The sequence below is a fragment of the Heterocephalus glaber genome, unplaced genomic scaffold, assembly GCF_053883595.1.
Source record: "Heterocephalus glaber isolate CG9 unplaced genomic scaffold, H.glaber_assembly_v1.0 deba00001258, whole genome shotgun sequence".
NCBI classification, from domain to species: domain Eukaryota; kingdom Metazoa; phylum Chordata; class Mammalia; order Rodentia; family Bathyergidae; genus Heterocephalus; species Heterocephalus glaber.
In genome coordinates this window covers 203006-230195 of record NW_028258228.1, presented here as the reverse complement: position 1 = coordinate 230195, position 27190 = coordinate 203006, and the positions used below count along the sequence as shown (strand labels likewise).

General features: G+C 44.0%; 1 protein-coding gene and 1 long non-coding RNA gene across 9 annotated transcripts in view; one reads left to right on the top strand and one right to left on the bottom strand.

Moving 5' to 3' along the window:
- The window catches only part of Marchf8 (membrane associated ring-CH-type finger 8), a 92619-nt gene that overhangs the window by 26962 nt on the left and 38467 nt on the right, over positions 1-27190 (bottom strand). For 5 of the 8 annotated variants that reach the window (XM_004875210.3, XM_013069460.3, XM_021252463.2 and 2 more), the window contains exon 2: positions 18623-18802. In XM_004875210.3, the coding sequence (XP_004875267.2) occupies positions 18623-18724 (102 nt within the window). In that variant the 5' untranslated portion in view covers positions 18725-18802. Of the gene's footprint in view, positions 1-9166; positions 17372-18622; positions 18803-19855; positions 20086-20658; positions 20864-27190 lie in introns of those variants that run through there. The other 3 variants (XM_021252460.2, XM_021252462.2, XM_021252466.2) reach the window with 3 other exon arrangements.
- LOC110347541 (uncharacterized) lies at positions 20881-25195 on the top strand. The gene is made up of 2 exons (XR_002392229.2): positions 20881-21089; positions 23252-25195. It is a non-coding gene; the product is annotated as an uncharacterized LOC110347541 (long non-coding RNA).

Below are 27190 nucleotides of genomic sequence, written 5' to 3'. Positions count from 1 at the left end.
AATAACTACTGCAATGTATTGTTAGGTTTGCAACATACATAAATATAAGGTGTGTGATATTAGCTAAGAAAGGGGAGGAAGACATAGAGGTACATAGAAGAATGACCCATATCTAACTGGTTCGTATCTTACTGGGATTAAATCAGTAAGAATCTGAGGTAATTTAGTAAGAGGAAAATGTATGTTGTAAACCTTTAGGCAATTTAGCAATCTAGTGGGCGGGCCCTTGTCTCAAAATAAAAGTCAAAACCATGTACTAAACTAAAATCAAAATGGGTCAACAATCTCAGTGTTAAAACAGAAACAATCTGATGGAAGATAAACTAGTTACAGCACTTGAAAACATAGGCATAGACAAAGACTTCCTGAAGAAAACCCTGATTACCCAAAAAATAACATCAAGAATCAAAATATGGGATCCTATCAAATTGAAATCTTCTGCAATGTAAAGAAAGCAACCAACGGATTTAAGAGACAATCTACAAAATGGAAAAAAATTCTGCCACCCATTTCTCAAGAGGACTAACATCTAGACTGTATAAAGAACTCAACAAAATTAGACTCCCCAATATAAAAGATCCAATAAAAAATGGGCAAATGAAATGAACAAACACTTCTTAGAAGTACAAACGGCCAATAAATACAAGAAAAAATGTTCAACATCCCTGATTAGAGATGTAAATTAATATTTAATAGATGTAAATGTAAATTAAAACAATGAGATTCTATCTTACTCTAAAAAGAATGACTATCATCAAGAAATCAGATAAAAACAAATGCTGATTAGTTGGGGGGAAGCCCTTCTACATTGTTGGTGGGAAAGTAAACTAGTACAACCAGTATGGAAATCAGTATGGGGATTCCTTAAAAAACTAAAAATACAAATTCCATTCAACCCAGCTATTCCCCTTCTAAGTATCTTCCTGAAAAAGTCAAAGACATCATTATTACAGAGATACATGCATACCCCTGTTTACAGCAACACAATTCACAATAGCTAAGAAGCAGCCTACATGCCCATTAACGGACGAAAGGATAAAGAAACTGTGGTATTTATGCATAACAGCATACTACTCTGTCATAAAGGATAAACTTGAGTCATTTGTAGGTACATCTGAAATGCACCTGGAGAGCAGAATGTTAATTGAAATAAATCAGACACATAAGCTTAAATGCCACATTTGGTTTCTCTCATATGAGAAACACAAAATATAAATAAAGAGCAGAGGAAAGGATAAATAATAGGAAATAGGGAGACAGAACTTTCTTAAATGGTAAAGGGATCAACACATGGAGGGTAGGGGGAAGGAGGAGAGAAATAAGATGTGTCATGTATGTGTGCCAACTCCCCACAAAGAATGTGGTCAGTATGTACTGCAAACATGTACTAATAAAACATAAAAATTTTAAAAAATAAGCTAAATGGTAGACAAATCACATCAAAGCATGAAATGTGAACAGATTAATAATCAAAAGAAGAGTTATTAGAGTGGATAAAAACAAAATTTTGTTGCTAAGTATAAGACACACTGTAGATTCAAAATTATAAAAAGAATTAGAGTAAAAGTAAAGAAAATGATATGTAGCACAAAAAACAAACCATGAAAAACTGTAATGAATAAATTATTGTCAGAAAGAAAGACAAGGAGGTATTACAGAGTTTGAGGGAAACTTTTACTATCAGGTCAATACATGATGCAGCTAAGAATTCTAAGCAGGGGTGCACCTGCTACAAGAAGCCCCGGGCTGAGTGAGATGAGTGAGGACAGACACACGACACTCGGATAACAGAATCCCATGCCAGCAACAGACAGACTAGGCAGAGGGACCCACAGGAGACCTGGGCAGCACCACGGAGCAGCCTGACCTCAGGGAATCCGACTGCAACAGCAGACAGGCCCCCAGGGTGGGCCTCCTCGGGACACAGGCAGGGCACAGCCCTCCCAGACCTCATGAACATCTATGGAGGGCCCAGTCTGACCACAGCAGGTCAAGAGAGCCTTCTCAAGTGCAGGTGGACTGACCCAGGGGAGGCCATAAAACAAACCTCAACAAACTTATGACTGATTTCTGAGTAGAAGAGAGTTAAATTTGTGTTACTGTTATGTTAATAAAAATTAACACATACACAACTTGTAGAAATTAATGAATTCTACAAGAATGGTCACATTCAGAAGAACTTACAAGAAAACCTAGAAAACTGGGGCTGGGGATTTAGCTCAGTGGTTCCACTGCTTGCCTCACAAGCACAAGGTCCTAAGTTCGATCCCTGGTACCAAAAAATAAAAAAATTTAAAAAATGAAAAACAGAACAACTTAAAATAAATCTGTATCAAAAAATAAAATAAATTAAATTTTAAAAAAGAAAGAAAACCTAGAAAACTTACTTGAGATGAATAAATGTCCATATCAGTAAGGGAAGGCCCAGAGAAGGCAGTCAATGTGCAAGCTCTGAAGAGGGACCTCATCAGAAACTATTTTCTGGCAATGTGACTTCAGGCTTCTTGCCTCCAAAACGGTAAGAAAATAAGTTTCTGCTATTTAAGCCACCAGCCTGCAGTCCTGTGTTACAGCAACCTGAACAACTGACACAGACACCTTCAAAGGAAACTGCAGGTGACAATGTACAATAGCTGGTGATGCCAACTGAATGATTCCTTCCTAAATTACGTAACATGCCAGGGATGTCTGTGCTCACCAACTTGTAAAGTTTGAAGGGGGTAGAATAAAGCACATAAAATTCACTACTTTAACCACTTTCAGGTGTACAGTTCGGTACTGTTAAGTATATTCACACCGTTGTGGTACTAATTCCACGTTTTCTCAGGTATTCTGTCACAGCCACAAAGAGCTAATGCAATATTCCTGACACATTCTTGCTATGTTCATGGCACATTACATCTAGCTGTGTCAAGATTTTTTTCTGTGTAAAGTTTATGCTCGCTTGCTTTTACAAATCTGGTTATTTTTAGTAAGTGTTCATTATGATGTTTGTGATTATTCTGTCTACAAGTTTTAGGGCTGACTTTCTTTACTGCATGCCACAGAAGCATGCAGATTTCCCTGTTGGTTTTATTTTTCTTGAAATAAACTCTCATCAGATTTTTCATTTTTGAAAATTATCAGTAATAAATGAACTGTTGCCATATTAGGTCTTCTCTCATCCACAGATACTCTGTCTACTTTAAATGCTCTCAGGGCCCTCGCACTCAATTACAAACCACAAAAGTGTGTCACAGCCCCAGGGAAAAGACCAGGCCAGGGATTTGGAGGCAAAGGCTTCAGTTGACATTACTCAAGCAACTGTGAGGCTACCCATACACTGAGGCAGGCTTCCAGCCTCCTACCAAGAAGAGGGTGGGTGTGTGAGAAATGCTCACTCTGACCCAGTGTGTCTAAACTAATTATATACAGCTGAATGTACTGAGGAGGGATGACTGTCATTTTTATTTGGAATATTGCTGATGCTGTTTCAATGTTCTATTACTTTTTAGACATATAAAGAAGCCCTTTTCTCTTCCTTCTTAAAGCTATCAATCACGCATAACAACTCAGTAAACTCCACCTTGGTAAACTGAGATGTAACACTTGTAAATATCTTATCCTCCCTGCTTGAGCCCTCTGGAACCCAGCAACTTACTGAATATTCTTACTTTCATGGCAATACAGTTATCTGCATAAGCTCAATAGGTTCAATACATCTTCACTAGTTCATAACTGAAAACAAGTTTTCCAACGAAACTCACATTTGCAAACAACCCTCATCCAGTCCGATATAGGCAGATACATGGCAAGCACTTAGGCTTACTTTGCAGGTTATGCCTGCCACGGTTCTGTGGAAAAACAGGGGCAAAGGCACATGGCTGCCACCTTACAGAGTAAGGAAAGCCACTTCCTGGGAGGTTCAGGAACCTTCGGTATTGGGAGACCTCAACAAACAAGTAGTTCATATAGGTACTACAGGTCAACCTGGTAACAAGTCCTTAGCTGCCTAGCCTCAAGACCACAAGCAAACTTAAGAAGCCCCTGCCCCACCCCCTGCCCTTGGCAACAGACAGGCCAAATCTGATGCTATTTTGTGGTCAAGAGTAACTTTTGCATAGCATTACTTTTTATCAAAAGACCCTGTAGGAAAAAAAAATAATGTTTCAATGGAAAATTATTTGCAAGTCTTTGTAAACTGTAGATACTTGACAGATAGATAAATTCTGAGTGATGTTAACTGACTTTAGGCCCACATGGAAAAACCAGTTTTGCCTCTATTTGTAATTCATTTCAACATTTCTTTACTCACCCTAACTGGTACTGTTTTCACTTTCTCCTTTGTATTTGTGGGTCTCTCCCATCATATGAGTAAAATTAATTCTTTAATATGTTCATGACAATCCTGATTTTTCCTTTTCCTGAAAAAATCTTAACTTTTCTCTAGTTGTGAGCTCATCTTTTTGTTGTTGTTGTTTTGGGGTTTGGGGGGGGCAAACACCCATAATAAATTTTAAAATGTACAATTTGGTGGTATTTAGTACACAATGTTATGCAACCATCATCACAATCTAGTTACAGAAGAGTTTCATCCTCCTAAAATGAAACCACAAGCCCTTGCATTAGCCGCCTCTCTGCATGCCCCTCTCCCCAGGCCTGGAAGTTGCTAACATGTTCTATGAACTTGTCTGTTCTGGATATTTTAAATAAACAGAGCCATGCGCTACATGGTCTTTTCTTTTGTGACTCCTTCTTTCATTTGGCCAATGTATTCAAGGTTCATCAATGTTTTAACATAAATCAACACTTTGCTTCTCTTTGTGGCTGATATTCTGCTGTACAGATGTAACACACAGTGTTCATCCATTCAGTCACTGACAGGTACTGGGTAGTGTCCACCTTTTGGCTACTGTGAACAGTGTTCCTACAAACATCAATATACATGTTTCTGCTTGAACGTCTGTTACAGTTCAGGGTATGAATGCAGAAGTGGGATTTTGGGTCATGTGGTAGGCACTCCTATTCAGCTGTCAAGAAACCACCAAACCCTTTCCCATGGCAGATGTACTATTTTACATCTTCACTGGCAACATATGAGGGTCTCAAGTTTTCCAAATCCTCACCAACACTTGTTATTTTAATTACAGCCACCTCAGTGGGGATGAATTGGTAAGTCTTTATGATTGCTTCTGTTTCCTTAAAGAGTACTGACATTGAGCCTGTTGTGTGCTGGTGATGAAAATTATCTTTTGACACTCTGATGCTAAGGAGCCAGAGGCCATGCCCCTGCAGGGATGCGATCTTCACTTGTAAAATGGAGGCCCAGACTGCAGAAACAGTAAAGTCCTGAGCTTCTGGCTCAGCAGCTACCAGGGCCTGGGGAGTAAACAATGGAACCGGAACTCAAATACAGCTCTGTCATGTTGGGGACTAGGCTACGTAACTCAGATCTCACAGTCTCCGGTGTTATCTTGCCTCTGGAATACAGAAGTATGTGGAAGGCTGCATGCTCCCTGGTAATGGGTGAAATCACGGTAACCCTAAACTCCTGAGGCCAGACATCATCTGCTGACAGCTGTCAATATACAAGCATTTGGGTATACAGAAAACCTGGTTCCTCATTATATTAATGCTTATCCACTTATTCTCGATAGTTGCTGTTTCATGAAACTGCGTGTTAGCCCTCCCCTGTGCTTCGCACTGGCTTATAAAAGCGGGCCAACCTCTGACTATCTCCTCCCAGTCCACCCTTTATATCTTGAAAATTGTCTCTGTCTCTTTATATTCCTCATCATTGCCCCCAAATAGCAGCTGAGGGTTTGATCAGCCCTAGGTACTGTCAGGATTCAAACCTATACTTTTTCCTGGCACAGCAGTAACTGAACCCTACCTGTGACCACTGACTGAGAAGGTCAGGCTGACTTCGTCCTTAAATACTGACCTGAAAGACTGCAGGGAGAAGATGGAGTGGCAGGCGGGACTATCTTCTCCCAAATTTTAAAATAATTCTAGAGGCCGGGGATTTAGCTCAGTGGCACTGCACCTGCCTTGTAAGCACAAGGTCCTGAGTTTGATCCCTGGTACGAAAAAAACAAAACAAAAAACAAACAATTCTAATGTGGGAAGGTTGGAAACTAGAATTACTCTGTTCGCAGATGTTTTATATGGCTTACAGCTTTGGTTTATATGAGTTACAACTTTATTACACTGAAAAAGAAGAAACAAAGAAAGTATTAGAAATCTTACATTTAAAAAATCACTGTAGCAGCACAGTACTCCATTGTGTATAAACACACAATTCTTTATCCATTCATCTGTTGATGGACATACGCTATTTTCAAGATCTGGCTATTATGAATTGTGCTGCTATAAACATGGGTGTACATGTATTACTCTATATGATGTCTTTAACTCTTCTGGGAAGGTCTCTTGGGCATAGCTCAGGTGAGAGCTGGGTCACACGGAATTTCTCTTTTTAGTTTTTTGAGGAGTCTCTATTTTCCACAGTGCTTGTGCAAATGTTTACAACTTGAGAACATAATGTTAAGTGAAATAAGTCGGACACACAAGCTTAAATATGGCATGGTTTCTCTTCTATGAGAAACTCAAAAATATACATACAAATAAAGAACAAACTAGAAGACAGATAAAGAGGAAATAGGGAGAAGTCCAAATAATTTCTCAAATTACCTATTCAGTTGTTTCCACAATATTTTAATATACATGCTAATTTGTTTCATTTTTACTGCTAGTATCTCTTAGTTCATTGGAAAGAAAATTTTGTGCTAATGTTTCTTCTTTGTAAGAGAATCTTTTTTTATCTTATACTCTAACTACACTTAAGACCTGTGATACACAGTGCAGTATAGTAACTATTTATTATTCTCTTATTATTTTATGAAATTTAATTTGTTCATAATAAAACCATCACTGTGGCTGTTGCAGTGAGCAGAACTGTGTGCCTTCCAAGTTTGCCTGCTGAAGCCCAAACCCTCATGTGACTGTATTTACAGAGAGCTTCAGGAGGGCTCAGGTTAAATCCCCCTGGTGCTGGGGAACCCACTCAACAGGCCTGGTGTTCTTCAGAGAGGAGGCCACAGCAAGGAGGGAGGAAGATGGTCATGTACGGCCAGAAACAGTCATGCCACACCTTCACCCTAGACATCCCAGCCTCCAGAAATCTGGGAAAATAAATCTCTCTTGCTACAGCCACATGGTCTGTGGGATGTTGTTATGGCCGCCCTGGTGCACAAGCAGAGTCAGCAAAGCACAGACAGGAAAACTATGGCATAATCTGCACCTCAAAAATTAAGGAAAAAGCCAAGTCGCTGTCAGGAAAAATAAGTGGTTAAAAAAATCATTCTACAAAACTAAGCCAGGTATGGGGCACATGCCTGTAATCCCAGCACTCGGGAAACTGAGGAAGGAGGATTGAGAATTTGAGGACAAGCTGGGCTGTGTGGCAAGACCCTATGTCAACAACAGCATACGTTCAAACTTCAAATAGAATTCAGGAGGCATTCTATCATTAGGGTTTTAATTACAGACTTAATTTAAAAGAAACAAGTCACAAAAAGAGGAACCTACAATTTATAAAGCTGTATTTCCACAAATGGACTAAGGGCATTTATTTCAAATATGAAAAAATGCCTCAGTCACTTGTCTTAAGCAAAAGAGTCAACCCAAGTTTATAGCAGTGCGGTTACTGGCCCCAGACTTGCATTTTAAAGCTTTAATTAAGCAGTAATAAACTCACAGCAACTAGGAAGCACCTGAGAGGACCACGCACAGGACCGTGTCAGCACCTTGCTTCGGTCTTCCCCTCCCAGCACTGGCCCACTCTGGTCTCCTGTGCCGGCTGGCAGCCACAGGGATGGTCCCCAGGGCTCTCCAGTGCAGTGTCACACGATGTGCTACCTGCTGAGGGGTACTGGCACCACACACCTCAGCTTAGTCCTGAAACCGTGAATAAATGGATTTCTGGTTCCATTCTGACATGGACCCATGCTTTTTCAAATCAACATGGTCTGATTAGAATCCTGATCTTCCTACCAATGTAAGAATACAATCTTTTTCAGACGTATTTTCCACTTTTCTTTTTTTGAGTATTAAAATAGGTTTTGCTAAAAGGCAAGGGTCATTGCATCATTGTTGTTGTTGTTGAAGTTAAACATTAAAAACAGATTTCTGGCACTCAGAACAAGCATCCTTTGTCCGCAGACTGTTCAGATCCTGAGCACAGCCTGGGCTCACTAAAGAGCACCTAGAACAGCCAGGTGCTGCTCCAGCCCTCAGACAGGACAGGCAGACAAACACCACCACACCCCTGCAGGGTTCAAGAACAAAAACAATGGAGGCGGAGATGGGCAACCCTCCTCAGACCTCAGAGTGCGCTTGGTCAGGGATGTTTGCGAGACTTTAAAACCAAACATGACATTTACTGAAAAACTAGTGTCCACTTCGGCCCCGTTTCCTTGAGGCTCTGCTCCTTTTCATCTTTACTATTTCTGTGTCCCCACAGCTCAAGGCATCTCACAATTTCAGTCAAGTTAACAGAGACAGCATCCATACAAAATCAGAGACACAAAGCAAACGACAACAGTATACCCGCCTTGCCAAATGCAATTACATGTCCTTGTGGGCACACATACACATACACACACACACAGGATAAATAAGACCAACAAACAGAACAAAGACCCTTTGTTCCATCGTCCATACATTTCTCCATCTAGGAGAAGCCAAAAGGCTTCCCAGAATGAATGCTCTGGCAGAGAACTAGAGGCTTCTCAAATAATACTTCCTCTAGAAAGCGGCAAGTGCTGCAGCTGTCCACATGCAGACTGTGAACTATGCCGTAATTTCTCAGGGTTTTCTAAACCACTATCTCTGTGGTCAAAATTTAACTGGCAACATTATAGCAATAAAAAAGATTCCTTTAGGCCAAAAGTAAGATGACATCATTAAAAAATGCTACAACATGCACATTTGCTCATTGGCTTAAGAATGCTTTCCATGATTTCAAGGAGCTGTTTTGTTAGAAACAATATATACCCTTGGACAAGATGAGCTAAGCACCCCTCCTGGGCACCTGGGCAGGCCGGCCACACAGAGCAGTTCCAAGGGTCCTCGGCATCCCCAAGATCAGAGGGAGCGCGGGCACTGCACAGAGCCATCCTCCTACCTGTAACTTCATCCTGCAGCAGGACTGCACCCGTGTGCCCAGGGCGTCTCTGCCTACAGCACGGTGCCCTGTTGGGCCCATGCGTCAGGCCTTGCCACGCAGGACTGCTGTCTTGGACTTGTGGGGGCTTGTCAAGCCCTCTGTGCAATGTACACTCCTGTGATTCAACTGGACTGACTACTTCCTCCAGCTGATTTCCAAAGAAGAGGGAGTGAATGCATAATTCATGACAAGTCCATTCCAGCAACGATCCGGCTTCTCTAGACATCTGCCCGGCAGCAGCCACCCTTACTGGTGCGCAAGTAGAGCCAAGTTCGGTTTCTCAGTCAATTGCAGTAAACGTTCCCAGGTCTGTTGCTCTATTACCCAGACTTACTTGAGATTTTTTTTTTTTAATGTAGAAAAGGTAAATGCCTAACCACAAATGTCTAAAAGGACAAAAAAAGATACTTTTCCCCCATAAACCTGTCAAGCTCAGAGGCTCTGGCTGCAGGAAGTGGCCCAGAGCATCTAAGGCAAGCAGGACTACCTCCTGGTACTGGCGAAAACCCCTGTGTGGGCCAGGGGAGGGGAGCTGCGACTGAGTCAGGAAGCTTGGCTTCAAGGGGAATCTCCTGCTCTGGTCAATAAACCTTTCATGAACATTCATCACTCCAATCTGTTAAAGCTGTATTTCTACGGGCTGACTGTGAGGCAGTCAGTTCCCTGCCCCTAAGACAGACTTCAAGAGCAACCTGGACTTTGACCCTGCCTCCTCCTCGGGGAGGACTGGCACTTTGCTGCTCTCTGCCTCTCCACATCCTGCACTGGACCTAACTGCTTTGCTTCTCTTTCTCCTTCTAGAAACATTTCCAGCTCCTGCTCTCCATCAGCTAGCTGTGTGGCCATGAGCACTATGTTCCTGCTGCTTCTAACAGATTTCTTTCTCTGTCCCCTTGGCCCTGCTTCCCTCCTTTTGCCTCATTCTTGTTTTGTCATTGTGTAACTTGTGAGTTTATGCTTTATAAAATTCAAGTTTGTATTCAGCTGTTCCACATACCCAGGAATTATCCTCTCTTGGGATGGGGACAAGGCTCAGGCTGGCCTTCAACTTGCGATCCTCCTGCCTCAGTCTGCCAAGGAGCTAGGATTACAGGCAGGTCCTGGCTCTGCAACTCAATAATCTCTTCTGGGGCAGACCCTGCATTCTCCTTCCATATCCCATGCCTTTCTGACTTGCCCTGCCATATATGCAGAGGCCTGGCTCGTGTTTCACAGGAAAGTGCTGTGTGATGCCCTTCCCTCTGGCTGGTCTGGGGGAGCCCAGCCCCTCCAGCCACATCAGGAGCTGCTGCAGGGGCTGCATTCTTGTGCAGATGTCAGAAGGGGGCTCCTGGAGTGTGATAAAGGGAACAGGAACCTGCTCAGTTGGAGCAAGGACTGTACAAAGTCCTGCCTTGCAGGGCTCAGGGGACACCAGAAGCGTGGTGCTTTCCACACGGAGCCCTCCAACCTGAGCACAGGGGGCTGCAGAAGCAGAGTCTCTTGCTGACCTCTTCCTGCCCCCTTTCTCCTGCTCCCTTCTTCCCCAGCCAGGTCACAAGAGCTAGAGTTCCCCTTTTCCCAGCAGTTCATAGAAACCAGAACCCTGTTCTGCAGAAGCCAGCCATAAACCCTAGATAGCACTTGGACTTCCTCTGCCTTGGTATGCAGAGCAGGCTACAACGAAGCTCTCTGACCTGCCTGACAGATCCAGAGATCCTGGGCCAACAGGCATCTGTAACTCTGAGGCAAGAGGAATCTATAACAGCTCCAACTGGGTCCCATACTGGTCCCCTTCTCTGTCCAATCTCACTTCCACACAGGCGCTCCTACTTCACGGAGCCTTAGTCTTTGGGGCTTCATTCTGAAGGCTCCTCTGATGAGATAAATCTCCGACGCCTTCCTCTTGTTCAGCTGTCCTGTGATAGGGTGGGGTCCTGCCATCCCCCTCCTGGCTCCAGGGCTCCCCCATTTTTTGATGCCTCGTGAAGAATCCCCTGGCTGGTCTCTTTCTTCTCGAAGTCACCCCTCTTTCTCCAACCACAGCCATCCTCGCTCCCCACCCACAGCAGGAGAGACCAGGAGCCCTGTCCCTGGCTCACAGTGCAACTCTTCATCCCCCTCCTCAGCTTTACTTTCTTTTTTGACTGGAAGTAACAATACGCACTTATAGGGCACAATGTGATATTTCAATACATGTGTACACTGTGAACTGTCAAATCAGGCTAATAGCAAATTCACCACCTCAGGGCCTCATTATTCCCCCATGGCGAGGACATTTATGTCACAGTTTGACTTGGTCACCAGCTGGTGGCATCATATACTCAGAAGTGGAAGTGCCGAGTTGTCTGGTATTTCTGTGTTTAGTTTCATAAGGAACCGCCACTGTCTTCCGAAAGCCTGTAAGTCATTTATAGCACCACCGTCAGTACAAGGTTCCCTTTCTTCACTCCCTCACCTGCGATGACCTCTGATAACAGTCAGTTTAGTACGTGTGAGGTGACATCTCATGGTGGTTTTAATTGAGAAATGTCTATTCTAGTCCTTCGCCCATTTTGAAGAAGATTGACGCCTTGTTACTGAGCACTTGAATGTTTTGTATGTTTTGGGTATCAGTCTCTTATCTGACCTAAAATTTACAAACATCTTCTCTCAAACTGAGTTGTAACTTCACTATATTGTTTCCTTTGCTGTGCAGAAGCATTTTAGCTTGATACAATCTCATCTGTCTGTATTTTTGTGCTTTTGAAGTTATTACATTGAAGAAGTTACTGCCAAGACCAATGTCATACACTTTCCTCATTTTCTCCTAGTAATTCTACAGTTTCAGGCCCTAGACTATGTCTCCAACGAATCCTGAGTTGGTCTTGCAGAAGGAGTGAGAAAAGGGTGCCCCGTCTCAGAGCTGTGCCTAAAATTTTTAGTGCTATATAATTTTATCTACTGTGCTTATGCTTTCAAAACCCCACCCAAACAAAAGAAAATACCACTTCAAACTCATCAACTTGGATCCCAATGTGTGACAACAGCCTTACTTTTTATCTCTAGAAAAACAAACATATTTCTCTCTCCAGTGTCCAGAGTAAGGAGCCTCCATGGCAGAAGCCACTTTTCAGGACAGGAGGAACCATCTTAGATTAAGTGGCTGTGCTCTATGCCTTCCCACACACTTGAGCAAACAGGAGAGGCCCCAGGGCGGGCATCACCATGAGGACGTGATTACCAGACGGGAAAACATCCTTGGAAGCAGACCTGAAAGGATTGCTCCCAGGACGAAGGAAAGCTACAGGTGATAAACAAACACCTGGTTTCCAGGTGTGGTGTGAATATTGTTTGTTCCCAGCAAAACTCACATCGAGGCATGGTGCCCATGGTATGGCACTAAGAGATGGCAGGGCTTTGAGAGGTCTTTTGGGTCTTGAGGGATCTGCCATCATAAGAGGACTAGAGTGGTTCCCAAGAGAGTGGACCAGTTACCAGAGTATGGGCTGTTACAGTGGTGGCCCACTTATCCCCTCTTCTCTTTGCTCTCACCCATTTGTCCTTCTACTCTTCTACTGTCCATGGAGCAGCACAAAGTCTTCACCAGGACGTTCCGGCCTCCAGAACTATGAGCTTATTAAATAAGACTCTTTTCTAATGACTGACGTCATTTCAGCTGTCCTGTCACAGCAACAGAAAATGGCCTAAGACAATACTAACATCTTGAGGCTCAGGCAGGTAAGGCAGATGGATAACTCAGAAAGCTATGCAGATGATCTACCAGGCAGCAATTTGCAAGTATTTCTAAAGATACATGCTCATCTTTTCACGTAAACACACTTCTATACGAAGCCAGCAATGACCTAGAACAATAACCAGAATGTTGAGGCTCAACAAAGTAATTCATGAAACAAAAGGATTTTTATCTCAAGAGTAAGACCATGGTTCCTGGGGGCAAAAAGTAGAAATATTAGCAAAAGAAAGATAGAGGCAGTTTGTTTTTTGCAGGATCTCATATCTCTTGTAGCCAAAATAACAGGACAAACTCCCTTTGGAAGTGGTGGTGAGCACCGTAGGAAATACAGTATCCCAGTGGCCCCCTCCCCCCAAAAAACTAGCCAATAACACAGAGGAAGTCCAAACACTACACTGGGAGTGGCTAGGTGCACCTGAGATGCTGGGATTCCGAACTCAGTCTCCTTACATTAGATTTCTATTACTTAAAAGAGAATAACTTACCTAGTAGAAAAAGAAATAATGTTTGTTAAGATGTAAACCACACTTTTCACAGTGCCCTTACCACTTGAACACAGCAAGGCCCTCTTCTCATGGGTGTCAGGTCCAGATGAGAATATATTGGCTGCCAACGAGCACACATCTGCAGAGCAAATCTAAACACATTCAGATGACCATCGCCCTGCTGATGCCAGAAGCAAGACAGTGAGGCCAGAGTGGCTGGAAGCACTTGTAAACGTGCAAGAAAATACCCATTTCCCTTCCAATATAAGCTAACCACTGAATCACCTTTCAGGGTACCTGATACAGATCAGTCCTTTCAGAGTCTCCTGTTGAAGGGCAGAGAGCCCAAAATTTTAAGTGTATTCTCCAGACAACCTTTCAGCTTGGGTTCCAGACCCACCTGGGTTCCACTAATCCAATGACCCAAGCCAAGGTGCTGATGTTCCACAGAGATACGCTGGAGGTCCACTCAGCTAATCCAGCCCATGGCAAAGATGATGTGCTTCCAGAGCTGGCAGCCTGGCAATCTCTTCAGTCATGGTAAGTAAGACAGTGAGGTGTTTTTCACCAGAAGCAGCAATAGCAACTTTCTGACTCCTCAGCTCCTAATCTTGGTAGAGTGGTCCTGGGCGTTGGGAGTCACTGTTCTGGAATCCAGAGAAGGCACTACCCTACCAGCACCAGCTTCTTTGCACCAAAGCCCTCTCCGTAAATGAACTAGAAAGGATGTTGTTGCTCACAGTGTACCCTAAGCCCTGGGCTATTACCAGGTGGGTGGTATAGGCATTTTTCTAAGATAGCATGTAACTGAGACTACGCAATGACACAAGTACTTCCAAACACTGACTTCATGGCCAAAGGGTAAAACTATCTTTCAGACATTTAAAAATACACATTATCAATCCTATACTTAAGTGTGCAGAGAATGTTTTCAGTTAGACCTATAACAAGATATTAAGACAATGTACCTCAGTACTTCTTTGGTTCTGGGAGCTGCAATGAGTACCAAACACATTACTTTGGCTGGAAAAGATAACCAGGCACAGGCAATCAACACCAACAAATTCTAGCTTGCTCATCAAGTACCAAATACAACAAGTTTCAAAGCAGGTGAGTACCAAGGTACGACTGTAACTTTAAACTGTAGGAAAAAAATTCTCCAAGCAAAAAAGAATATATTGCTTTTGAAACAATACAAATGTAACAGGTTCCCAAACAAAGACAGCCTAAAAAGCAATCCCTCATTATCTATAAAACCCTAAAAACATGTACCAATTTCTAAGTGAAGGCCCTAGGTGTCCTTTCAGACTATAGAACCCTCCTCTGAGCCTGCAGAAGTCACAAACTCTCTGAAGAAGGGTAGACACAGGCTCGGGCAGAGGGTGCTACACAGAATCAGGCACCAATGCACCCTCAGTGAGATGAAAGCCACCTCTGCAGTTGATGAGCATGGTTTTGGGGACAGAGAGGGGCCTCTGCAGAGCTGCTCGGCCTCTTAGTACTTCTCTGAGCACAAGAGGATCGAGACCATATCTGAGTGTGCCAGGTTCAATGTGTGCCAGGGGAGCTCCACAAAGCAAAATGGGCCCCTGTGCACACAAATTCACTTTCCAACCCATCCAGATGCACGTCAGGCCCTGGAAACTTAAAGATGCCCCACTCAGCTTGGTGCAGGCACTGGGATGATTTCAGAGGTCCTGCCAGTACGCCTTGGTGCCAGGACTCCTGGAAATGTTAGACTGCCACCAAGTGTTCAACAGTACTGTCCTGCTAAGGTGGGGCAAGATAGATCCTCTTCTCAATACCAATCTAAATCCTTATGCTTTTTATTCGAATCGGTAAACCCCTGCCAATTAATTAATTCAGTAAGCATTTACTGAATATCCATGTACAGTGGCATTTGCAGAGGGGTGTGTGTAAAGAAGAATCCCCTTTCCTGGCCTAAAATGCTGGACATCTTCCTTTCTCTATTCCATGTGCAGACTGCTACAGACTAAATGTCCACACCGATCCCCAAGTTCCTGTCTGAATCCTAATCCCCGGTGCTCTGCAATCTGGAGATGAGGTGTCAGGGAACAGAGCCCTAGCAACAGGTTTGTGCACTTAGATGAAGGTATTGTAGACAGATAAATTAATTAGATACCTTGTAGGCAGTTAGACAGGGGCCCCCTCGAGGTGCCAGCCCTCCAGGAGCCAACACAGTGAGGAGCCAACATGGAGAACAACTGAGGCACATTCACTGGTTAGCATTATAAAAAAAAAGAGGTGCTACTTCCCCTAGAGATAGCAGTGATTGATATTCTAAATGGGAAATTCCTTGCATGTGACTTGTTTTCCCCCTTGATCCCCATTTAATCAATATTACCTGGGTGACTATATTTATAATCTTATTGGTTGGTCATGGTTTTGTCCCCCCTCGTACCCACCTTGTAAATTTCCATTGGGTCTTATAGTTTTGTTCCACTTTGTACCCACCTCACCACATGGCTTTGCTGTATAAAACACCTTTGAAAAGCGGGGCGGGCAGGCAACCCACCTTCTGGTCCCCCTTCTGTCTCTCTCTCTCTTAGACAGAAGCTATCTTTCTCCTACTCTTTTTTTTTGGTACCAGGGATCACACTTGGGACATTGTGCTTGTGAGGTAGGTGGTGGCACCACTGAGCTAAATCCCTGGCCCTTTCTCCTACTCTTAACCTCTGTTGTTCCTAAAATTCATTCTTTGATCTTAGAAAACATGAACTCACATTTCAGATATCTAACAAGTTTGGGAGTTACACCTATTTCCCCTATATCAAAGGGACATGAGACAGCCTGCACCCTCTTTCCCCAGACCAGGGGAGGACTGCAGGAAGGCAAATGAACGTGATCTCAGGCAAGCGGGACATTCCAGCCACACTGAAGAGGGAGCTTGGCGTGGTTCGGGTGAGCACCTATTTAATCAAATTTAAAAATCCATGTAGGCCAAGGAGGGTTCCAAGAAAAGACTATTAATTTACATAAACCCCTCACTGACAGAACATGGAAAAGACCTTAAGGTATTTCCCCATGCCCAGGAAGTTAAGAGAAAAACTAAAATATTGAAAGCAATATTACATCCACCAGCTCTCTACCCCACTGCTACCTCAGCTGACATCTCAACCAAAACTGGCCACCTCTTGGGAAAACTCAGCAAAACAGAGTATAAGAAAAGATAAAGTAAGAACACAGAAACTTCTGGTTATTTATATGGAGCTTTTCATTTTCTGTAGTTCATAAAGTTCAAACACTATGATATGATTTGTTTTTTAAAAATTCTTGATAGAGGGCCCAGGGATTTAGCTCAGTGGTTTCGCGCCTGCTGCGCAAGAGGAAGGACCTGAGTTTGATCCTCAGTACCAAAAAAAAAAAAAAAAATTCTTGATAGAATAATGGAAAGAATGGCATCACATCAACCATAATGATCCCAAGTCAAGAAAGACTTATTAATTATTGATCCTATAAGGATTCTTCACAGTCTTAGGCAAAGAGTAAGTCTGCCCAAAGTTGGGCGTGGTAATGCATGCCTGTAATCCAGGCACTCAGGAAGCTGTCAGGAGAATCACTGCAAGTTCAAGGCAAGCCTGAGACCTTGTCTCAAAAAAAAAAAAAAAAACTAACTAAAAGAATTAAAATAAAATAGGAATGCTATGGAATCGAAGAACACCCATTTCTACAGAAGCCTGTAAAGGACAGGAAGAAAGCAGGAGGCTGTCCTTGGCTCCCCTGCCCCTGCCATGTGCACTCCCATATCCAATGGATGAATCAACTGACATATCTCTTGTCTCTGTCACCCAGTCCTAGATGAAGCCACCATTGCCTTTGCCCTCAGCCAAGGATCTGCAGGGACTGGAAGGATGCCAAATTCAGCCTCTGCCTGCCTATAAACAACACCGTCCTGGGAGAGTCAGGTCCACATGTTACACGCTGTCTCTGAGGGTCCGCACACTGTTATGGCAGAGAGAAGTTGGGGAGACCAGGCTGCAGAGTCTGAGACACAGTCACGCCCCACAGGAAGCAACAATGTCTGCACAGAGAAGAGATGCCGAAGGGTCTGCTTTGCACAGGGTGGTCCACTGGGAGGCAGCACATTCTTATATCTATTTTCTAGCCCTTCACAGATCGAGTTCACAAACCTACGCTAAGTAAGTTAGTAAATAACCCTAGTTAGTCTCTCTCCAAAGTGCAGGCTGCAGGAAGTGTTAAGAACAAAATTCTGATCCTTCATTCTGTGCACAGAGAAATCCAAACTCCTTAAGGAAACTTCCTAATTTGTGGAACCTCCTACCATGCCCTACCCAGTCCAACTTTTATGTCTGGGTGACACTATCTTAACCTCTTCAGACTCGCCTTGAGCCAACCTCTGGGCACGTGGGGCATGTAGCGTCCCAAACCGGGACACGCCCTTCTCCCTCTCTAACCAGTTCCAGGTCACTGCTGAGCTCTCCACACCAACAGCTCCTCTCCAGGAGCCTCACTGGACCCCATAGGCGGGGATGAGGCTGCTGTGAGTCCCGCTGCTAAAGGTGCACATTCAGCTGTGGCCAGAGCTGGGCAGACATACGTTGTGGTGTGAACTATGGTACCCCGGCACCAAGCAGAGCACAGGGCCTTCACACTGAGCTATATCTCCAGACATTTTCTTTTTTTAATTTTGACATGGGATTTTGTTAGGTCACTAAGTTGCCCAGGCTGGGCTTGAACTTGTGATCCTTCTGTCGCAGCCTCCCCAGAGTGCTGGATTACAGGTCTGTACCACACGCTCAGCTCTTAACTTTTACTTCACATAAATTTATACTTTGCGTCTTGTTCTAAGAATTCAAACAACTTTCAGGCCAGGGATTTAGCTCAGTGGTGCCGCTGCCTGTCTCACAAGCACAAGGTTGCAAGTTCGATCCCCAGTACCAAAAAAACATAATTCAAACAACTTTGTCTTAGTGATTTACCAGAAATAATCAGGCAGACTTAATCGTTGAAAACAAATTAGGCCTTTAAGTAACCATTTATTCACAAGCAAAGTGAGTTTCCTCCTATATTTGAAAATCTAAAAACCAATCAAAAGACAGTCTCCTTGAGTACACTCTGTATGTGCTTTTTAGTACAAGATCAGAGAAAACCCTGATCTTTGGAGCTTAAGTATTAGTCTGGATCAATGTAAGGAAATTTTAATAATAATAATAAAAGCTTGTCTCCCATTACCTGTTCTTCTCTCTCCTTTTCTTTGGTCTTGCTCCTGTAAACTCTACCAGAAGCAGCATCCTGGGCTGGAATGGCAGAGACCTGGTGCAGCGGCATGTTCATCCCAGCCTGTGATCCGGTCCCCCTCTCTACAGAAGACAGGCTCCACCGCTAGAGTCATCTTGGGCCATGGACCTCGAGCTAAAAGGAGAGAACACAACCCAGCTCACACACTCGGCAGGTTTCCAAGAGTCAGATTAGCATTCTGCATATTTAGGGTCACAAATAAGTCACAATGACAAATGCTTCCTCTTTAAAAATGACAGGAGAGGGCCGGGATTTAGCTCAGTGGTTCTGCCACCTGCCTCACAATCACAAGGTCCTGAGTTCAATCCCCAGTACCGAAAAAAAAAAAAAGACACATGCCTTTTCGATGGAAACTAATTATTTCCTTCTTGTAATAAATGACAGCACCTGAAAGAGGCTGGTGGATCAGGGGTATGTAATCAGAGATCAATTTTCTATTGTCTACTCAAGTTTAAAACATACCAGGGCCTGCATTCCTTGTACTATTTTTGAAGTTGGTTTTTTTTTATAATCAAAGACTCATCCTAACATAAGTCATGATCTTTCCTTAAAACTTCTGCCATAAATCTACAGAATACTAGGATCAGAGATTAAGAAGCCTAAAATAAATTCACAGTATCTACGATCCATGCTCGTGGTGGCAAACTTTTCCTATGAAGCACAAGATATACATTCCCCGTGTGTGGGTCACATTGTGCCTGCTACCTACTCTGGCTGGCAGTGTGAGGACAGCCACACATGTGGGTGAATGCGTGGCCAAGGAGTTCAATTCCACCGGCTTGTCCCCCACAGGCTCATGTCCCAGAGTTTATGTGGTAGGGCCCGAAAGAGATGGGCATCAAGTCTCAAAGGGGTTGACTGCTTTTCTTACGGGAATGAGGCCTTAATTAGCTACCTCAAGAGTAGGTTGTGACCAGGCACTCTCCTCCTCTTGCCATGTGAAGCACCTCCTCTCCCCTGCTTCCCCTATTTCTGGTCTGTCTCCCATCCACCTTGAGGCCCACCAAGGGGCCCTCCCCAGAGGCCAACCTGACCCCATGCTCTCGGACCGCCACAAGTATGAGCTTATTAAACCTCTTTCCTCTGTAAAGGAAGCAGCCTCTGTATTTTGTTCACCAACACAAAATGGACTGAGACATTCTGTTCCAGTAGAGCATTGATACTCACGCGGGTGGTGTCTGTATTTGGGCCCTGGCTGCAGTCTGCCGAGTGCTGCTCTAAGAAGAGCCCAGGGAAGACGGAGCAGTGGGCACTGGGAGCCCTGACCTGGCTGCCATGGGTGAAGCAGTGTGTGCCCACGCTGTCTCCAGGGACTCCAGGCACCCTCTGCATCCCCGAGTGGTCAGTAAATGAATGCATGTTCTCTTCTCCATTCTCTCCCCATGAACACCAGAGAACTATCAGATTATACAAAACCAACAAATATCAACTATTCATAAGATTCAGACAGCTCTGTGCTTTGACTCCTAACAAAGGACAGACCCCTTAAGCCCAAAGGAGGGTACTCTCATTTGAGAGCCTTTATGTATGAACCCTGCCCGGGGGATGGGTGCTAGGCAGGGAAGGCAAATAGCAGAACCCACACCCCTCAGGCCACACGATGCAAGTGGACATTTCTGCCTACTGGGTGATTGTGAGGCTGGTCCCACTCTGACAGTGTCACTGACCATGCAGCAGAGCCCCAGGACTCACAGGAGGATCCTTCCTACTGCTCAGATCAACACAGGAAGAAAGGGACCAACACACAGGAACATGAGCTAAAAAAATGCTGTTTTAAAAAATAATTGTATAACAGGTACCTAATAAACAAAAATACCAAGGAAGCAGAGTAGGTGATGTTAGTGTCTTGATGTTCCCTAGAGCCTGCTCCACTCCAGCCTTGATGAAGCAGGAACAGGGGGCCTGGGCCCTGCAGGTGGTGTGAACGCCGGTGTCCACACACATCACACAGACACACACTTCCTGCTGACCTGCCTGACAGTCCACAGGACACACAGTGCTCCTCAGTGAGCCGCTTCTTCATCACAACCTTGCTGCTGTGCTCTGTCACAGATAACCTTCATGCGCCCTCCTGGAGACCCCCAGGCCCACCAGGTGCCAGCACTGCTGTGGTGCTTCTGCTATAGTCCTCATTGTTACATCACTGCACAGCCGTGACCAGCCTGGGAGGCAAGTCACATCACAAAAACAAGCATAAGAGGCATTTACAGTTTTTACAGTGTTGAAGGACCTCCTTCCTGACAGCCAAGTGAGCTGCTCTTCCACTGTGCACCCTGACCTCCAAGCCAGAGAAGAGACCCCTCTCATGTCAGATACATTCACAGCATAAACACAAGGCAACAAACAAAGTACAAACAGACCCTGTCCCTTCGCAGTGTGACAGCTCATGTGAACACCTAAGGTAGGTGCGCACACCATGGAGTGGTCATGTTTGGTAAGCTTGGCACACAAAACCCACAAGGTGCAGGATTTTTATCCTGAGTAACCCATATGTAAACTGAGGTAAAACTAAAGGAAGAGTGTGTAATCATTACAGCAACGGAGAAGCACAGATGTGATACGCAGATGATAAAATGACACACACATGCACAGTAACAAGCCAGCTAAATAGACACACAAGCAAAAATCCTCAAAGGGAAGTCACAAAAATGCCAACAGCAATTTAGTGGTAGAGCAATATAAACGATTTTTTATTTCTCTGCCTTCCAAAATTTAATGATGTATTAGTTCCACAGTTAAATGTATGCCTTCAAAGAGTTAAAATAAAAAGGCATGCCGCTCCACATGGGTTGACAATTGTCAGAATGAACAACCTAAAAGGGCTGATTTTCCATGAGGATGAATTTGTGACAGCCTCGCAGAAAGAAAGTCTAACTTGACATAAAGTAGGCCACACTCTCAGGATGCCTATGCGTACAGGCACTCCAGGGTCTGCCTTCCTCTCCTTTTCTGTGTTTTCAGTACTTCCTCGAACACTTCTGCAGAGCCCTTCCCTTTCAAATCCAGCCCTGTGCACCATGGCAGCAGTCTGCCTTTTTTCATGGGGCGATTACTTCTGACTTTCCTTCCAAGAGTTACTGATTGTGGAGACCGCAGTATTTCACATTTGACACATAGGCCCATTTTATTATCATGTTCACATCACACTATTTCCCCTGGGCACACTTCCCACAGGACAGGATCCCCATGGAATGGCCTTTGGTCACAAGAGGACGGGAGCTTGGAATGAGGACTGCACAGTGGGACACAGTGTTGGCCAGGGCAGGCAGACCAGGGAGGTGGTCCCTTGGCCCTGGTCATAACAAAGTGCATGGCAGCACTCATAGGCAGCTTGTCAGCATGAGCACCACTGTGCCAGGCTAGAAACCTGTCTGTGTGGCAAGAACAATCGTCTTTCCCCGGAGAGAATAAGCAATGGCATTAGTAAAGGTGTTTTTCTCTTAGTCCTGGCTACAAAGAAGCCTCCTGATCCAAAGTAGTGCAACAGCCTCCTTTCCACAAGGGAAAACCAATTTCCCTGTGCAGGAGGCCACGTGCTCCCAGTCTGACCAGGAGATCAGGCTTTCTCCAGAACAGTGTTTACTGTACACTCCCTCGGCTCCCTCTCTCAGTCTCACAGACTCACTCAGGGCCTCCACCCTCTCAAGAAGAGAGTAAGTCACACTAGGTGGTCCCAAGGGAGAGGCCCCCAGAGGCCCTGCCCTGCACCCTGGGGTTCCACAGGGGCTCACCCTTCCCCTGCACACTACTGTTCTCATCCACTGCCTTGGCCCTGAAGTCCCTGGCACACCACTTCCCAAGGAAGATGCACAGCAAGTGGCTTTCATCACTTCATGCTGGCACAGGTAATACAATCCGGTGTCCAGACAGAACTGTAAGTGTTCCGTGCATCGCTTACCCTTAACAACAAAACTGAACAGGCCAGCTGGGCATGGTGGCACACACTTATAATCCCAGCACTTGGGAGGCAGAGGCAGGAGGATCCTCATGAGTTTGAAGCCAGCTTGGGCTACATAATGAGTTCAAGGCCAGCCTGGACTACACAGTGAGACCCTGTCTCAAGAAAACAAAAAACAAAAACTGAACAGGCCAGGGGGCATCCACCCTTGCCCTCGGGTCTAAAGTGGCCTCCACTGTTTCACCTTGTATGGTTCTGCCCACTGCAAGCTACCTCTGTGTCCCCAGGTCCCAGCAACTGTGCTAGACTTTTCTTATTAACCAGAGGAGAGCTCCAGAAGAGATGAGCCAAAATACACACACTTTAACACTCACTCTGGAGAAAAATAAATAAATAAAGTTTTTAAATCCCATTACACACACAATCAATACGCTCCTGGAGGTACAGATGAGGTTGCACCCAAAAAGCTAAAACTTGATCATATGAATGAGGAAGAGAATAAAGAAGCACTTGTGAAAATTAAGAATGACAAGAAAACCGAAAATTCAATCCAAAGGTTCAAAATTAAATCACAAAAATTGCCAGGAAAGGAATTTTTTAAAATACATGAAAGAAAATAAGAGAGAAGACAGAAGGGTGTGTGACATTAAGAATATCTCTTCTAGGAACTCCAATATCTGGCTCAGAAGGAATTCCAGAGAGCAGCAGAGAACACAGAGGGAAGGAAAAACCAGGAATAATGCAAGCATCCAGGACAGAAAGAGAGATGCATCTCCAGACGACTGGCCACTCAAGAAGTCCCTGGTACAACGAAATTTTTTTTGAAAGTCCGAAGCAAAGCTGTTATCTGTTATTATATAGCTCTTTATCATCATAAAGTTCTAAGACTCCAAAGATAAAGGAAACTTCCTTGCAGGGTAGGGAGATGGGTGTTGCATTCCCAAGGGATAAAAATCAAATGAACTCAGACCTTTCAACAGCACCACAGGGGCAAGAGTCACAAGGCATGGCGTCCTCAAAGCTGTGAAAGAGCCACACAGAACTCCACACAGCCCAACTATAGACAGGCACAAATGCGAGGGCCAATGGTACATGGGGTGTGGGTGCTGGAAAATACAATTCCCAAGGACTTTTTAAAGGGAACTCCTGGAACATAAGCTCTCACCTAGAGCAGAAGAAACAAATTCAAGCAACAGAAAAGCACAGGACAGGTGGGAGAGGACACAGACTTGGGGATACTTCTGGGCAGGTCTTCAGCAGGAGGGGGGTGGGACAGAGAACATCCTAGAGGGTGAAGCCCACCCTGCTCCTGCTCCTGTACCACTGAGACGGAGACCAAGTCAAGCTGCACAGTCCTGGGAAGCTTCAGGACAGCAAAATGACATGGCAAGGACAAGCAAACACCCACTAACATGGGACCAGTTTAAAACCTCACAGCACTTACACACAGCGGGACGGAATAGCCCTGCAAAATGCCATGGAGACTATCTCTACGCATCTCTATGGAGCTCACCAGGAGCTAACAGAAAAACAAAAGAAGGCAATCAGTAAGCTACCTGCCACTCAGCTAAAGCAGGCCAGCAGGAATGCATGCACACAAGAAGGCACTTGTGTGCATGCCTGTCATGTTTTAAGTGGAATGGGGAGGACGTGGGACTCAGAGCTGGGCTTCTCCAATTCTGCCTTGTCCTGCATAGCTAGTCTTGGAACTCTGTAAATGTTGTTCATAATTATTTCCTGAAAAAAATCAAAATCCATTTATCTCTAAAATTCAAAAGCAAAATGAAACAAACCTAAATTTTCCTCAAATTGGTGGTGTAATCAGACAAAAAGGTATTATTTCAAATGACTTAAAGCACAATTTTATCTTACATCCTAGAGAAATCCACCCTAAGAATAAAAAGAATTGAGATTACACAATGTATTCTTGTACCAAAACATCACACTGTAACCCCTCAAAATATACAATTTTTGTGTGCCAAATAAATATTTTTTGTAAAGACTGACAGAAATGCTTTTAATTCTAAAACTATTTTTAGTAATTACTTGATCATAATATCATTAATAATGTATCAGAATTATTAGGAACCAGGATTATCGGCATATGATACAAACACGAAATCAAAGTTCAGTAACATCCTTTGCTCCTCACTTTGTGAAGTACCAGCATGAAATGCCAAGGTTTGCTCTTCAAAGAATAACCACACAGTTCTGGCTGTCCACAGAAAGCCTGGGAACCTGGCCATGAACGTGGGTGCAGTCTTTAAACTCAGCCTCCCAGGGGGAGCCAGGCAGGGCCAGCAGCTGGATCACCTATCACCACGTGGCCAGCAAGCTCTGACCAGGGTCTGAACCCAGCAGTTCCCAGGTCCAGATCCAGTGTGTAACTAATTCAGGGAGCTAGGAGGGCTTTCAGGCAACTGCCTGGCAGGAAGTGAGGGGGCAAGAAGGAAACAAGGCAAGTACTTCCTGAGACAAAAGCAGGATGCATGGGAAACCAGGATGGGCCCCATAAAGGCAAGCAGTGCCTCCTGTCCAGGGCGACTGCTTGCAGCAGCTGTTTCTACCTCATGTGTTTTGCTTCCTGTAATAAGCTTTATTTTACTTTAGCCCTAAGCTGGCCTGTGTGTGATTTGTATCTCATGTGCAACAAAGAAGCCAGGGCAGCCAGCCAGTGAGAAAGGAACCAGGGCTGAGAGAAGGGCTGGGTGAGCATGATGAGTCTGGATTCCTAGTCACACAAGAAGGCAGAAAGCCTCTAAGGCACTGTCAGAAGCTGGGGACCAACCTGCAGCCATCCCAACCAGGGAAAAGGTAACCTGGACATCAGCAGGAACAATGGCAATGAACTCCAGACATCACCAAATGGCAGAAATCCATGCATTCACACAAACATTTGGGGGGGGGGGTGCGCATCACGGGCCATGTGTGGCCCTGCTAAGGACCCTCCAAGAGTTTGAATAAAGAGAAGTTACTTACACAGCCTGACTTCCTGGGATGCATTCTATCTTTGTGTGACAGTCTGTTGTGACAAACCTCTGCAGAAGCACTCCAGCTAATAAGGAAGGGATGACAAGACAGGAACAGTGGCATCATGCACACCATGATCAAAGAATGAATCAATGAAAATGACACATAGCCCCTCAGCCACAAAAAGAAAATCACCAGACACTATGAGCTACTGGAAACACAGACTACTGGGCGGGGGATCCTTCAAGAGACAGGGTCTTGTTATATTGTCCTGGCTGGCCCCAAACTCCTGGGCACAAGTAATCCTCCTGCCTCAGTCTCCCAAAAAGCTTGGAACTAAAGGTGTGCACCACTATGCATTGCTTAAGAAATATCCCTGCAACAAAAATGGAACTTAATCAGATCAAATGTCTAAAGTTAAAATTCTGTTTTTCAAACAACTTTTAGCAAAATTCTTGAGGGTGAACTCAAAAACACCCCAAAACATTATGCTCAGAATGGTAACTAGATATTTATCTCCTGACTCAAAGATAATCTCACTTATTTGTCATTTAGATCTGGTTCACATGGTTAAAGGTGACAGATTAATAGCTACCCCAAATTGTCATCTTCTAAGCTGTGTTTGATGCTACTGTTGATGCTGATTGTATCACTTAGGCTAAGGTATTGTGACTGATCTAATCAGTTATCCTTCCTTTACACTGAGAACTAGACTGCCTAAGAGTCATAGAGATTCAAAACCTAATGACCAGCTATACCTGGAAGAGAAGCAATCATTACATAAAGGTTATAAATACAAGCAATAAAGATACTCACATAAGCAATATTGAAGTATCAACCCAGGAATTAAACCAAAAACAGCACCAACAACAAAAAAAAGAAATGAGAAGACACCTAAACAGGGTGCAAAGCCAGACTTCCAGCTCACCAAAGGCAAATTCTGGGGGCAAAGACGTGGAAAAATCCGATAAACTACCACCTGGACACCTTGAACTGATAGCACAGAAAGTAACAAAACAGATGAAGGAGGCCCTAGAAAAATTCAAAACAAATAATATTCCAGATAACGGCAGAGATGGTGAACGGAATAAAAGACATGATTAGACTCTGGAACAGAAACAGACAAAAAAATAGATGAACTCAGGACCATGACAGAAGCCATGAATGCCCAGCATAGGAAAAATAAAGATTAAGAAAGACTGAAGAAAGCATTCAAGATCTTTGAGATCTTAAAATATAAAAATCCACATCACTGGCATACCTGAAGGAGAAGAAATAAAGATTACAAGCATAAAAAAACCTATTCAATGAAATAATAGCAAAAACTTCCCCAATCTTGTCTCTCGGTCTAATGGTCTTCTAACTTTTTTTAAATGAAGATTCTGTTTACATGAACATAAAGGTGGGAAATATTAAATTATATCACTGGGATAAATTCAGCAAGATTCAAAGTAAAAGAACAACTATGCCAGATAAACGACATGATTTCTCCAATAAATATGCTTCCAGAACAACAACCAAAAAAAATAAGAAAGGAAAGTAACAGGTTAACAGACATTAAAAGGAACATATCAGCTGAATGTAATGTGCAGACTTCATTTAAATCCTGACAAATGAATCAACAGCAAAATAAA